Here is a 15888-nt window from a genome sequence, read left to right on the forward strand (position 1 = left end):
CTATTTCTCTCTATAATTCTGGTTGCTCTTTTAAATGAAAGGCTGAATACTTGGACGGTTTCCTTAGCAGATTCCCCAAGGAAAGGCTGAGTTTTTCCTCAACTAACCATGAAACACCCTTCTCTTGTCGTCATATTTGTGGTAGTATATAAAGATATGTTTGACAGTTTCCGGTTCCTAACAATCCTGTGTGTCCTATTCTTAAACGTGCAATGACCTTCTCTCCCTGGTGAAATGTGTAGGAAGACCTCTGAGGGTCCTCCAGCCTCATTTTGATAACCCTTTGTACAGCTCATGCGCACTTTGTATGGAGTGTGTATTGGTCATCCGTGGTTGGGACAGCACATGACATTCAGCTGTTCCCTGCAGGCTGCTTCATGCTAAATAGAAAAGAAGGGGAAAAGGGAAGCGGAGTTTGGCACGGACGCTGACCGTACTGAAGAGGAGGAGGAGGAAATGGTATGCAGCACAGGCGGGGCTGTACCTCCCTCTGTCCCGTAGCTGTCGTCTCGTCTGTTTTTATTTACAGCGAAAACACAAGCCCGTTTCTACCAGGAACCCCGGGCTCCAAGGCTCATTTTGTGGAAGTACCTCCACCCGGTATGCCCGAAAAACGCAGCTAAAAACGGGTTAACGATGGCTTCGGTTCGGATGGTCGGCAAAGTTACGGCGAGACTTTTGGGAAGTATTCAGCCTCTTCACTGCAGTCTCAAAACTACGCGTCCTGTTACATTTCTTCACAAGGTAAATTCATACTTTGGTTAATTACTCTAATTCGTCTTAGGTTTGCTTATGTTACACCGACGTATGTAACTAGTTAACTAACCAGGATTTTGGGTTGATTAACTGGCTTCCTGCTTTCTGAGCACAACAATATACTTTGGTACACTGGGAATTGAATAGCTAACTTCAGTAATGGGAGGGCACTGTCTAAACCAGATGTATTTTTAAAACTCGGGCTACTTGATCCGTCTAAAATCAGAAGTATTCTAACATTGTTTTTACTTGTCTTGTTGAAGGTTATACATTTTTCGCAAGTCCCTCTAACACTCAGTGGATAAAGGCAACTCTCTCTGTCACTTTGTGCTCTCTATTTCTGTGTGCTGTAATTTTTAAGGATTTACAGAATAACCCATTCATTATTCAACAAGCCTACATTACCTAGCTCTACAGTGGTTTGAAACGTGACTGATCAAGCTAATCAGCCGTGAAAGATTTGGAGGACTGATCATTACTCTACATTATTTCATCAAAGGCAGTGTTCATTCAATTACTCCTCCAAGGAAGCCATTCATGGACAAAGACATCATGATTTGGTTGCTAAATATAGCCTAATCTTTAAGTAAAGACTTGCTTTTCTATAGACAATCCTTAGAGACATCTCTTACATTGCTATACCTTGCAGCCTACAGCATAAATGTCAATATTGCATTGTATCCGGAGCTGGAAAAGTGCATCATCAGGTTGTATAGATCAACACTAGTAATCCTCATGTCCTAGCCATAGTAAAAGATGCTGGGTAAATATCCTCACAAATCAATGTAATGTGCATTGTGCTGCATGAAGTAAAACCCCTGATGGCATCACCAGGGGTTTTTTGTAGTATGGTTCTACTCATTTTATTAATGAACTGTTAAATTAGCCAGTTAAACCTTCATTTTATAACCCATTCATCATCCTGTGTAATTGTAGAGGTCAGCTAAGCCGTGAGCAGGCTGATTCCCGAACAGGCGGCAAAATCTTTGCAAGTGCAAGAAGACCAGGGCACACTGTAGTGCTAAACGCCAGCCTCTGCACTGAGTGAATATTAACTTAGACTTTGAGGGATGGGGGGTTATTTATGTTAGATGGGCAAACTGTCATGAGTCACTGCATGCAACAATGACTAAGATGAGCTCTATTTTTAGACTGAATCATATATAAAATCCTAGTGTCAGTTCTACTCTTCTCAAGTGTTGTTGAAGCTACCCACGGAGCAGCAATCCCCATTTTGACCATTACGACTAAAGACACTGAACACAGCCTTTATTTCCTAATATCTTATGTTATCTTAATGTATATCGTATATCTTACTCATTGGTCAGTTCTGTATGGTCCAAATGTTTTTCAACCACATGTGGTTATGTTCAGGTCACTACTTTTATGTTGTGCTATTTCTGTCTTTGACTGTATTTACAGTGGAAGCAGTGTATTTAGCAAGTTAACAAGGGTCAATGTCTTTAACCCCGTGGCCACCCTGATGACCATAATTTACAGACTGTACGACAGCCTGTTTGCTATTGAATAGACAGCTGGACTATCAAAAGGGCTTATTCAGTCAGTGCTGTATAATCTGATTTAAAGGAGAACTACAGTGTTAAAAAGTGTGGTCTGGTTCATTCCTATGAAACTGCTCAGTGGCACATAAAGCCAAAGTGGATCTTCCGCGTATTGGGCCCAGAGAGCAAGTGCACTTTTGGTTTTCCTAAACCCCAACTCTAAACCGCTGCATCCGGTCTTGTCTCAATCAAATTAATGAAGGAGGAAATACAAACCTGGAATTTCGCCATTGGCGCATTTTACAGCTTTTGGTACATAATGATTTAAATCAGGGCTATTCAAGTGCTCATACCGGCTTGTTGTTTTACCCGAAAATAAAAATTACACGCTGATTTTGGGTCTCAATGTCCCAATGTCAGTCCATGGGAGAAAGTGACTGACTCAAAAATTCCACTCAGCCCAAAAAGTTGCTTCAATATCTATCTGGGGGCTTTTAAATATAACATCTTGTCAAAGGTTGATTTAAAAAAAAAAAAAAAGACATCTAAATGTTGGTCAACACTCTCAGGTCAAGAGTGTGTTCAAAGGAGTGGTTTAAAGGCAGCCTGTTTTGAATAGGCGGGTACAACACCTTGTTTTAAACAGGCTTTTGAAAAGACAGACTATAAATACTGCTGCACACAAAACCAGTTTTAGGAATACAGAGAGCAAGTTGTCCGTTTTAAATGAGATCATCTAGGAGGCGGTGTTAGCCGGGGAAATAACAGGGATCACTCCAGAGGCTGTGGATAAGCAACTGAAAAGGTTTTTCTTCCAATTCAAATTGAATATATCCTATTTTCGCTGCTGCTATACCACCGTGTAACAGAAAACTATAAAAACTCAGTGCAAGTAGATGTGAGTTATGAATCGAGTGTACGTTGTCCCTACTTTCACAGCAGCTCTTGTTGGTAGTCAGAGAAAAGTCTCATTATTGTAAAAGACTGTTAAATAAAACATCATCCACAGATCGTAAAACCTTTGCCAACATCTGCTGTCACCTTTGTGATGTCCTTAGCACCACTTTGAAAATATTATCAAGGCAAACACTCTCACTTTCATGAGAGAAGCCTTTGGGAATGAGTCTTTTATGCCAGTGAGTGATGGGGCTCTCAGAGAATACACTTGTTTTTTATACTCACCATTGTAATGCTACAGGTGTACTATGAATGAGCTTGAAACGATACTAAGCAGGGCCGAAGTGCTGAGAGAAACTTAATAGACCTGCCAAACACTCAGTGCAGACATCCATAACTGATTTTGTATTGAAGCAGCCCGTCATTGTCTACTGACTGTAGTTACCGGAACGTGTGATACGAACGCTCAGAATTGTGGGAAACTCAGTAGTTTGCATTTTATAGATGAAACAAGGACCACTACCACTTTTGAGCATCCAGTAAGAAAAGGTTAAAGAGGCTAACAAGGGTATAGAAAGGAACCGTATTAGGAAAGCTTCTTCATAAGTGAAAAAAGATGCCTGTCAGCATGTCGAGAGCTTTCTTGTACTAGCAGTATCTCCTGTGTATCTAACCTACAGTATATCCCCAATGTCATCCGTTTTGGAGCATTTTTTATATTCAGATCGTTCAGCAAAGGCTGTGCACAATGACTGACATGTGATATTAAAGTTATTGTCATAAATCTGTAGTGAAAAAAAACCCTCTGTGGCTCCTGGATGTGCTCATGAAAACTACCCGCTCTGACAACACACAACATGTAAAACATACAGCTGTGGATGTGTTGAAAGGCACATATATTCCATGTTTGACAGGGATGGACTAGCAGAAGCAGCTTAGCAGGTTAAACATACTCCTTACATACTGTACCTTTCTACTTGATGCCAAGTCTCGTTTGACTGTAATGTCATTGCAACCTAGCCTATTTCCCAAAATACAACTCTGTTCTTTGTAGCAGCGAAAAACAACGCTGCTCATTGTGAAACAAATCATGTACAAGCAGGGTTTCAAGAGACAACAAGACCAAATCAGGAGGCAAACATGATGTTGTAATAGCCAGTACTTCATAGTTTGTGCATAGAATAATAAGAAAACGTATGCCTGACATGGAGATAAATGACTATTCCAGAGAAACCGTAACCCCAAAACGTCAAGAAAGCTGGAGCAAGCAGTGACAGTTTTGTCTGACAGCGGGCTCCATTTGCTGTCTTGCATCTTTTATTGTGTGGCCCCGGCATTATAATGCAAGCTAGAAGTGGTTTCATTCCAGCGAGCATGACTGCCAGTGTCTCAGCGTCAAGTCTGGCCATACCACAGAGACCATACTTTATGAGAGCAGCATATACACAGGAAGAGAATAGAAATGAAGCCCTGGAAGAAGCATATGACATTACCTGTAGGGAGCCTGTCAGAATTGTTTTTGATTCTGTAGATAACAAGCTCTGGATCGTGGGAACACTGCTGCTTGGTATGGAAAAACTCTTCCTCCACAGCTGGCGTGAAAGAATTAATGTGGCAGAGTTTTTGACTCCACGGAGGGATGCATTAATGAGTCCGAAAACCCAGATGTGAGTTAGAGTTGTTGCACTTACACTTCCCTTGTCTGGAAGGCAATATGTTTTTGGTTAGATGCCTGAAACAAGGTCTGTTGACAAGAGATGTTTATGTTTCGTTCAAGAGTAAATGTACCTTAAATACACACATACTATATATATACAGTCTATGGATTTGACCCGCTATCAAGTGGCTAATTGAGAGTACTTGTCCCAGAAATCGATTCAGCCTTTAACTTAGTGATAATGATATAAAGTCGTCTGTCCGTAGTGTAGAAAGTGTATAGCCTAATGCATGGTTTTGACTTCTGCCTGATCTGATTGTATTGACAAAATTACCTTTTTGTCAAAGGAACCAGTAACTAAGCAGCTAACTAAATACAAAACCACACCTCTCTTTACACATGATTCCAGCTCGGCACGTTTGTAGCACGACATAGCCCCCCATGTTTTCTGCTTTTGTACCATCAGCTGTCCAGTAAAGATGGAAATGAAGAAAAAAATCTAATGTGTGTGTGGGGAAAATGCATGTCCTGCAAGATGTAGAGGCAGCAGAAGCCCCTTATGACTGGAGTGCAATCAGAACACATCTGGAGGTTGTCTGACTCGCAGTGTAATCAGATTGAAGGCAGGTTTAAATGCAATTTATAAAGTTTATACACAAATCACACACACTCTTCCATCTGTTTAAAGCAGCGTTTGCAAAAAGCTACAGTCAAAGCCTTCCCATCTGTGAAATGACAATAAGGGTCAATACTGCAGCATTCCTTCCCTTGACCAGACACCTTCCTGCAAAAACATCATTTGCATATTTCCTTGTGCATGTAAATCAGCAAATGTTCAGTCTTGCCAACATCAAGCAGCGGCTGTCTCTTTGAACCTGGGCAAAATCAAATTGCCTTAGTAGATTAATTATACATTTGTATTGAATTAAATGTAGAATTTAAATGACAGTAAGAAACTGTAATGCAACACTTGAAATGTGTACAGTATGTTAAGCTCCTCTGGATTATCAGTCACCTAGAGATATTTGAAAATGTCACCTCTGGCAGGGCTGAGGCATGCTTGAGCCAAGCCGTTATTGATTCCTTTTAAGAAATGCGCACAGATAAAATTCAGTGTGTCAGCATAGCGGGTCGGATAGAAAACATGCATTCTTGACCTAATGTTATTGTCGGTCTTGTCACCAGCACATCCTGACAAAGATGTCCCTGGAGGTCTTGATTTGAACAATCCCATATCAAACCTGTTTAGGTGCGTTGTGCTTTATTGCATATTCATTTATTTTATACTCCTTTGACTTTGCCTATTGTGTGTTCAAAGAGGCCCTATTAGGCTTCTTGGGTTCTTCCCTTTCCTGTAGTGTGTTATATAGCTTTGTGTAAATGGTCTGCAAAGGCTAAAATCCTAAGGCTAAGTATCCTCCAGAGTTTCTCTCCCACACACTCCCCCTCTGAATGAAATGCCTCCATTGGACTCATTTGTTTACTTCCATAACATAGTGACATCACTTTTTAAAACTCATTTTTCTATTGGCTAGCACTCACACATTGTACATGCTATAGGCTAAGGGTCGGGACATGAGCGGTTGACCAGTCACAACAGAGCCGGCCAGCTAACCAATCAGAGCAGACTGGGCTCTGGTTTCAGACAGAGGGTGAAAAGAGGTGCTGCAGTACAGGCAGTATGAGAAAGATAAAGAGCTTTCTGAACATTAAAGCATGTAAACAAGTCACAGTTGGGGAAAAAAATACAATTATGAAACCTGAAATTTGCATAATAGGGCCTCTTTAAATAAGTTGAACTTTGTTTCTAATCCAGTAATCTAGTTATTCATGCAGTGTACTTCTTGTCCTTGCTTGACCCTTTGATGATGCATTGCTCATCGACAGTATGCCTAACCAAAGGGGAATATGATTCATGAAAGTTCAAGTCTAAATGATGTGTGAAGCTTTGCTGCAGGTTGAAAAACTGTCAGCCGATTTAAGCAGAGAGGATGTGGGCTCAGTTGTTACCCACTGTAAGAGCAAGAATCCTCCTCTCATGAGTTTCTCATAAATAAATAAAGACTTGCCCCTGCTTATCATCCTGCACCACCCATCCTGGTTGCAGTGAAGACACAGATGAGAAGGTCTTTCAACAAACAACCGCCCTCTTATCGTGGAAGAGTAAATATTTGGCCAGCTATCAGAAACTTTTCAGGCCTTCTTGACCAAACATTCCCAGCACGAATTGAATAAATGAAGTCTCGCATTTAATTAGGAGTAATACTGTGCATCTATAGTTTCCTCGGTTGGTTACCCGTTTAGGATTTAGTTGATTGCCAAACATTTAATTTGCCCCATTTGTGTGAAAAATGTATCACAGATAGACCTTGTGTTCCTGCTACCCTCATGCCATTATACAGCAGTCGTCTCCATCGCACCGTATTTCCTCTTGGTCGTCCCATCTCGACTGCATCATTAACGGGGGAAAGCAGAAGACAAATGCTTCAATGCAAATTGTTTTCATGGTACACTGCTTGGTGTTCCTATGACGGCAAGGGGAAAGAACTCAATTTTCTCAAACTGGAAGCCTTCGTTTTTCATCGCAGCCTTAAATTTCGGTCCTTTATCACCCTCACTCAATTTCCTTAGCTTCCTGCTTCGAGGCATGCTTGAAAGATATTGGAAGTCATTACATTATTATCTTGGCTGTTCTCACACGCTGCACTTATACCGTCAGAAAGTGATGCACTATAATCCCAATACAACCGCCATAATCAATTTGCATGGAACCCATATAATATCTAAGGCCATCCAAATAAAGTAATTACTATTACATTTTAAACTTGACACATTTAATCATACATAGCCCTGCTTGGAGACTGCAGTGAGAATTATCTGTTGTCGCCATGATAAGTAATTATTGCGAGAAGCCCCGGCCTGCCTCGCTGCAGAGGAGGGAGATGGCAGTTTGTCATCATATTGCTCATTTTTCTCTCCCCCCTCTCTTCCTGTAGGCATGGCATGAATAAACGACATATGGCTCAGGGGGTAAATACACATACAGATGGTTGTTTTCTGTGGGAGCAAATTATTTTTTGCGATGACAAGCAGGTGTGCAGCGTTGTTCGCTGCAGCTCTCAATTGACTCTGAATGGTTGAAAGACAATACATAGAAAGCACCCTGCATTGTGAATATTGATTATTCTGGTTTCCTGTCTAATCGGCAAGGGTGTTCTGTTTTGATAAGCAACAGATGTTCTGTTGTGAAGCCAGTGGTGAGGTTATTCCTCGTGTGGATTCTCAGGCTGCGTTTCAGCATCAGGGCATGGAAACGTGTTACTGGCCTGTTTGCTGTGTAAGGGCTTGTTGTTGTTCAGGCAGCACAGTCTTTGACCTGCGGTCCTTTTGTTCGGCGTGAAGGGTGTATGGGTGTGTCTGCCCCTGCATGGGAGTGGCAGAAATGAAACCATAGATCATATAAAGCACTGTAGTCGGACATTTCTAATCTGCTCTGGTAAATGGTAGACCTTGCAACACACCCGCTGAACTGTCTTGCATTTGTGTGCACGGCTTGTAGTCTCCGTCTACTTCACATCTTCTTTGGTAAAGATTATTGACCAAGAAGATGCATGACCATAATTTATCTTCACATGAATGTAAGTTGTGTTATCACTTACAATTGTATCGCAACATAAACTAGATCTCGGCCAGTTCCTAAATTGGTTATGCAAGTCATTTAGCATTAAATAATGTACGAAAATCCATATTTTGTCTTTTAATTCGACCCATGTTCTTTCTTGCCGTACTAGCAGCAGGGCTCTTGGTTCGACCATGAAAGTAGAGCCTTAAATATTTCATTGCCTGTTGAATGGAGGGCCATCATTTCTCTGTCCCCGCAGGATTAAGCCTTATGACTTTTGTGATTACCTGACTTTCCTCTAGCTCCACCATTAAGTTTGGTTGTATGAGATTTCTCCCTTGCCTGCTAGATGTACGGCCATGACATTTGATTACCCTGAGTTTTCTGCTCAGTCAAAACTTTAATGTGTCCAGTCCTTTGATTTATGGAAAAACACTTGCAAAAGAAATGATATTCAGCTTAGCTGTACTTGGTGTGTACTGCTAGAAAGCAAATGTCAGTACGCTGACAGTAGTCATTCAGTATACTAATGTTAGCATTTATCTCAAGCGCTGCTGTGTTGACACTTTATGGTAAGAGATTGCCTCTGTTGTTCGACAGCGAGCTCTATGCATTTACAGCAGCAGTCAGATTTTCCCCACAGGGCTCATTAAAAGCATTGTTGCTCCTTATGTGTCCGTCTTCTATCATTGAGTGTAACAAGGCCAGGTGGCTCGTCATCCATCAACAGACCCTTGTATGTGATAAGCTTGTGTTTGCTATAGATATATCATTGCCAAATTGTTCTGTGATGTTATTGTAGTGCTGTGTAGAGCAAATGCAACTGCCACATAAAGGCAGAGAGGAGTTAAAGGTCGGTCAGTGTTTGAAATGAATTGTGCTTAAGTCAGTCGTAAGAGGGCCGGCGGCATGACTTTGGAAATGGACTACTATTCATCACACGGCTCCCAGGCGTCATTATCTGCCGCGCTGGCCCCGTTGGGTTGATTTAGAACAGCATTGGTATGTGTGCAAGTAGCATGAAGACTGCTTGGACTCAGTCAGCCGTTGAATTGACGCTGGTCAGTGATCTCACATGCACACGTATACACACATTCTACAAAGAGTCTACTCCAGATGGTTAGAACCATATCTGCTGTTTTCACAATTTCATGCACAAATGTCTCTGAACTCACTCCCCGGATAAATTACTTTTACGTGAGGTGTTTTATAACCAAAGGAATATGGAATAGGCATTTTCTGTCATGCAGCCACTGTGTGTGTTGGCTTGTCGGCGCCGGCATTACTCAGTTTAATGAGGCGCTCGGGCTGCAGCGGTTGGGGAGTCTCATGATGCAGCTCCAGGCTTTTTAGAACACTGCTAATGTGTTTGCTCTCACGGGTTAACTAAATTAGCTCACAGAATACCTGCACTCCTTTAGGTATCGGGGATTGGAACTGTAGGCGATATGATGACAATGAGGTATATGAAGTTGGTCAACTGTCATAGATTTATCTATTCCATTTATACCGTGGCAGCTGTCCCTTTAATGTCTTTAATGGTTTGCCCATTGCTCCCTGACATTTTTGCCAATATAACAAATGAATATTTAGGAATGCTTGACACCTGTATGGATTTTTGGTGCAGGTAATGAATTACTTTGCTAATCATGTATTTAATCTACAATTTAGCCATCAGAAACTGTCCATAAACCATTTTAAATGGATTTGAACCAAATCAAAATACAAAAAAACACAAAGAATGTTATTTTTCCATGATATCCAATATAAACTGTATAGAACTTTTGGATACCACTTTAATTCTGTGCTTGTATCTATTCGTTTGAAATGTTTCACTGGTCTCAAAATATTAACATACATCCTCTAAAAATACTTTTCCCCAGTGTCCATGGGGAGCCGGTGTGCTGAAGCGTTGGTGATAGAGCTCTCAGCTGTGTAACAACAGCTGGAGATCTCACACAAGCTGAACAGCTACATTTTGTCCGATTTGGATCATTTTGCTCGGCTCTTTTTGGGGAGTATTTATAAAATCATGTTGTCCTTCAAACTGTGGTCGTCACTTCTTTTTATTATGCTATTTCTTTCTGTTCCACCTCATGCTTTTACTCTGTATTCCCGTATTGGTCGTTGGCTTCATAGTTTATGCTACACACACCGAAGCCTCTGTTCATGTACACAGTTTCCTGTTGCTGAATGTGAGTGTGTTTTTTCCAGTTAAAGTCCTATCACCTGGTGTTAGGAACATCTAGCATTAACTCCACCACCTCAAGGCCTCTCTGCTTTTCTCAGCCCATGAAAATGGATGGCTCCCTGGTTGCTCTTTAATGTGATATCGATCGAGAAAACTCCCAGCTGGAGGACAAAGGGGTGGGTGAGAGTGGCTGCTACATCCCTAGATATCAGTTGGACCCCTTTGACTCTCAGCTGAATAGGATTCGCTGCGGAGGAATCCGTTTTTAAAGTTCAAAAGGCCTGACTGTATCAACAGCAGGAAGCAACTGTTCAGAGCTGTAAGTAGGAAACTGAAGGGCATAATATCATAAATCTATACTCTTTCCTGTAGTGTGGTGTGTTTTTGTGTAAATGGTCTTCAAAGACTAAAATTCCCTCCAGAGGGAGTTTCTCTAAACACACTCCCCCCTTCCTTACTGAATTTCCTCCATTGAACTCCTTTGTTTACTTCCGTAACATAGGGACATCACTATGTAACACATACAGTAGTGCACTTTCATTGTCTAGTGATCCAACACATTGTACTGGATAGGCTAAGGGGCGGGACATCTCTAATCGTTTGACCAATCACAACACAACAGGCCAGCTAACCAATCAGAGCAGACTGGGTTCTGGTTTCAGACAGAGGGTGAAAAGAGGTGCTGCAGCACAGGCAGCATGAGAACAATAAAGAGCTTTTTGAACATTAAAGCATGGAGACATGTCAAAGTAGAGGCACTAAATACAATTATGTACATTAGCATTATAGAGCTCTTTATTGCTGCTATTGTGATTTCATTTACTACATGTGGTTGGATTGGTTTGATAATAAAAATTTCAGGCTGATAGTAAAGTTCTTTGTTTTTATGGCTTCCTGGGAAATTAATTGTAGCAAGTCCCAGGGGCCTAAAATATCAGCTGAAAATATGACTTTGCATGTAAAGGACAAAACACAACACCCCAAGAATGTTAAGTACAGACCAGAGGAGAACTCCTGCTGACTAGAATAATGAGCAGTACCCTCTTGAAAGTACTTCTCTGAGATGCACACTCGCATTTTATTAAGCTTTGATGGTTTAAATGTAATTACATTTGTGCATCCACAAAAAGGAGCACATTTAATCAGATTAGAAAACCATATAAAGTGGGTGTCAAGTGTTTCAAAAGCAGCCTATTGTTATTATAGGCATTCATATTAACCTAAAATCCCTCTGAGAGCAAAACCAAGACTCAGATATACTCAGTTGATGTGGTGCTTTGGCAGAATGATTTTTAGTGGATCTTGTCTGACATGCTTCATTTCAGGATGCTCCTTGTCTGTTTACACTGTCAGTTTGCTAAGGGAAGGGTTTCAATTTGAGTACAGAGAACAAACCGAGTATGCTGGTAATGTTCTTCTTTTTGTTCTGGTTCTTTCGTTCCTATTTTTTGTTCATTACTACTTTTTATTTTCCAGGTTCAACAAAGGTCGCCCCTGCTTGGAAATAGCCCAGCGTTTTTCTACAGTACACTTGCTCTCTCCAGTGGTAAGATACAGCTACTACATGTCAAACATCTGTCCCATTTATACCTTTAAAATCACTTCTGCTGGGAAAAAACTATGTGCTGATGATCTGCACACAATAAATAAAAATGATTTCCTCCTCATTGTGTTGCAGACGTGTCTTTGAAGTACAAACATGGCCGCTTGGTTCTGGAGGTGCCATTGCCCTCCAGAGATGAGAAGTGTCTGTTCTTCCTCAGACCCATGCTGATGAGTGTGGGAGACCTGATCGCAGATCTGCAGAGAGAGGACCCCGGGGCCACGGCCTCCGTTTTGTCCGAAGGTAGGACGACATGACAAGTGTTAGCTACCCAGACAGATGTCATCCTTGAGCTTCTAGTCAGTCAAGTCTAACCATATAATGCAGTCTGGTTTGGCAGGTCTGTTGCTGAAAGTGAAAGTTGAAGAGCAGCCTTGATTAGTTTGGCCTGCAAACTTATTTTTTTACAACCCGTTAACTTATTTTATATACAATGACTAACTTAGTGGAGTACTCTCTTAATGTGCATGGGTCCTGTGTATGAGGTGCTTTCACTTTTAGAGGCATGAGGAGGTAACTGCATGCCGTTTTTCACAAGAAAACAACATTTTAGAAATGTTCTTTGAATCTGGAGTTACTTTTAGTCTCTTTATATCCTGCCAGTATTGCATAAGGCTGTCAAAGATCTGATCATTTTAATTAAAAAATGTATATTCCTGTGCTTTCCCACAATGCTTCCAATTGCATTTGGCTTAGATTCAACTTTCAAACAAGGCAGCGCTGATCAAGAATCATATTGTGTTCCTGCTTTGCATATTTTTCTCCGCAAATGTTTTCAGAAACATATACAGTATGTGTTGGTTGTAAGATGAGAATGAGAACTTCCTCATGTTACAGCTAAACAGTCCAGCACTCCAGCTGTGAATTTGAATTAGCAGAATTTGAGAAGCAGCCCCTGACTGGAAAAACCAGTTTTTTTTTTCCAGTAGCCATTTCTCTTTTCAGCAACACAAGCTGGCACATTGTTCAGAAGCTGGCTGATAAGGGAAGAGGACACAGGTTGGAAAGATCTGGTATTATGAAACATCGCAATCATTCTGATTTCCCCATGTGTCTCGTTCATTTACAAGAACTCCAGTTTTGCAGTGATGAATTATTTACTCTTTTAAGGAAGTTCCTTTATGGGTCATTGCTGTGCTATAAAAATATAAAGTTATATCATTGCGATAAAGTACTGAGTTGGACATCTTTCCTCTTCTGACAGATGGAGAGCGTGTAGCCCACACCACGCTGATTGACGGCCTGCTGGATAAGGACTTCCAGCTCGTAATCAATGATGCCGTTTATAACGTCATCTCTCCTGAAAAGGGTACCACACGTTTTCTCCCCTTTCATTAACAGTCCAGATGTTCGACGTTAGGCAGCAGATTCATAGCAGCGGCTATCCCTCTGTCTCGACTCCTCTTACTATCCAATCCTTATTCACCCTGTGTGTTGCAGTGGGTACCAATGAGCAGGCCATGGAGCTGGAGGACATGAAGCATGTCGTGCATCTGCTGCACACGGCGCTGCACATGCCTGAACACCACATGCTGAAAGAGAGGCAGCTGCTGGAGAGACAGGACAACCTCAAACAGGAGCTGACCCCTCTGGAGGAGGTAGTGGAAAACATCAACATCTGCACCTCTGTTTCTCCTTGTCACGTTTTGTTTTGAGACATTTTTTAAAAGGAACAGATGCCATTTCTGTCCTGTTAGTTTTGCTGGCTAGTAACCTCCTCCTTCCTGTATCCCTGCCTGACCCTGACAGATGAAGGCTCAGCTGTCCCGCTCAGCGGACTTCCACAGCTCCAGGGTAGTGTGGACCGGCCTGGCCCTGTTATCTGTGCAGGGCGGCGCTCTGGCCTGGCTCACGTGGTGGGTTTACTCATGGGACGTCATGGAACCCGTCACTTATTTCATCACCTACGCCACAAGCATCGGAGCCTTCTCCTATTATGTCCTTACCAAACAGGCAAGTCTCAGGGAATAAAAACAAAAACCTCTTTCTTTTCCAGTTCCTAACTCTGTTTTGATACAAAGGAGTTCAAAATATTATGTCATTTTTGTGCAGTTATAAAAACTGTATGAATATTATGTCTGTACATTAAATAAGGAACTACAGCCAGTAGCAGTTAGATTAGCCTAGCATAAAGGCTGGTAAACAGTAGCCTGGTTTTCTCTGAAGGTAACAAAATGTGCCTACCAGTGTTTGAGTTTTATATGAGTTAAATTGATGGAGCATTTATTTGCTGCGCACCGCTACTTTCTGTCTCTGCTGCTTGCTTTGCAAACTCCCTTCGACTTCAATACTCAAGGAAGTCACTGAGCGGCATGCCTTGAAGTCTCTTGGCACGTAACAGTAGACCATAAAACCACACATTGTCATTCTTACATTTGGAATATTATATTGAAATTGGATTGAAAAATGTAGATGTAATGTGTATATGCTGCTGTACAAAATCATGGAGATGTGTGCAGATTTATTTTCCTCCCCATATTGATTTCAATCCACCTTTTATCTTCTCCCTCAGGATTATATATACCCAGACGTTCAAGACAGACAGTTCCTGCATTACTTTTATAAGGGGGCCGGCAGGAAGAAATTCAACGTGGAGAAATACAATGAACTGAAGGATGAGCTGGCTGAGGTTGGTTGGTTGACAAATACGCACACTTTAGATTCACAGCTTCCTCACTGATATGTCAAGGACGCTTCGAAAAGTGAGAAGAAGAAGCTTCAGTTTAACAATGTTCATACTTACAAAAAGTAAAAGAGCAAAATTACATATCGACTTTGAAATTTCACTGAGCAATTCTTCAGCAATTTAATCCAATACAAATAGAAACATTTAAATGTAAAGCCTGTGATTGTTCTTAACTAGCAGCTATTTATGTGCAAATAAAACTAAGAAAATCTACACCCACTCACCCACAGCTACTTAGGGAAATTGCTTGGACAAAAATGCTCATCTTTGCAAGCTAACTTGATTAGAAGGGCAGTTTTCACATGCTTATCAGATAAAGCAGATAAAATGGTTAAATGTGAGTGTGTATTAGCATGTCAAAATTAACAAATAACAACCAGAAGCAGAGTTCGGCTGAGGCTGATAGGAAGTCATTAGTTATGCTATACAATTACGTGACAAACAACAAGTTTGACCTCATGAACAGTAAGTGAATCACTCAGAGGTCAACAAATGTGTCTGAAACTATTTTCATGCAGTCTATCCCAAAACTCAACTCTTGACACTTGTGAGGCTAAAACCAAGTTAAAATACGATTAAAGTCGTTTAAAAAAATCTCCCTTGCCTTCTAAACATTCAGCTGAATAGTTAGTTAGAATATTAAATGGTTTGTGCTTTCTGTGCCCCAGGTGGAGGAGGACCTGAGACGTCTGAGAAATCCGACTCAATTTCACCTACCGCTCGAACAGATCCAGGCGAAGCCGTGAACGATGGTCACTCGCACTCAAACGCTCCAGAGCAAAAACAAATATTCTGCTTTATTTTGATAATGGTGCCTTTTTACCAGGAATCCATGTCATTCTGTGTTTTGTTTACAGTCTTGATAATGATGCCAATTATGTCTTTGAGAAAAGTAAAAACACTGAGAACTATTGAATTAAAAAGAATGCCCCGATCTCCTGAGAATGTCCTGTCTTTTGTCTTATTGTGAAAGC

The 15888-nt window shown here is 41.2% G+C and overlaps 1 protein-coding gene across 1 annotated transcript; it reads left to right on the forward strand.

The window, feature by feature from the left end:
* Positions 1-281: 281 nt before the first annotated feature.
* On the forward strand, positions 282-15859 carry LOC134865217 (calcium uniporter protein, mitochondrial-like). The gene is made up of 8 exons (XM_063884686.1): positions 282-744; positions 12102-12171; positions 12304-12471; positions 13433-13537; positions 13669-13826; positions 13978-14181; positions 14741-14857; positions 15583-15859. Exons 1-8 carry the CDS (start codon positions 637-639, stop codon positions 15658-15660), a joined length of 1008 nt encoding a protein of 335 aa, XP_063740756.1. The 5' UTR covers positions 282-636; the 3' UTR covers positions 15661-15859.
* The last annotated feature ends 29 nt before the right edge of the window (positions 15860-15888 follow it).

Source organism: Eleginops maclovinus, chromosome 5, assembly GCF_036324505.1.
Source record: "Eleginops maclovinus isolate JMC-PN-2008 ecotype Puerto Natales chromosome 5, JC_Emac_rtc_rv5, whole genome shotgun sequence".
Lineage (NCBI taxonomy): Eukaryota > Metazoa > Chordata > Actinopteri > Perciformes > Eleginopidae > Eleginops > Eleginops maclovinus.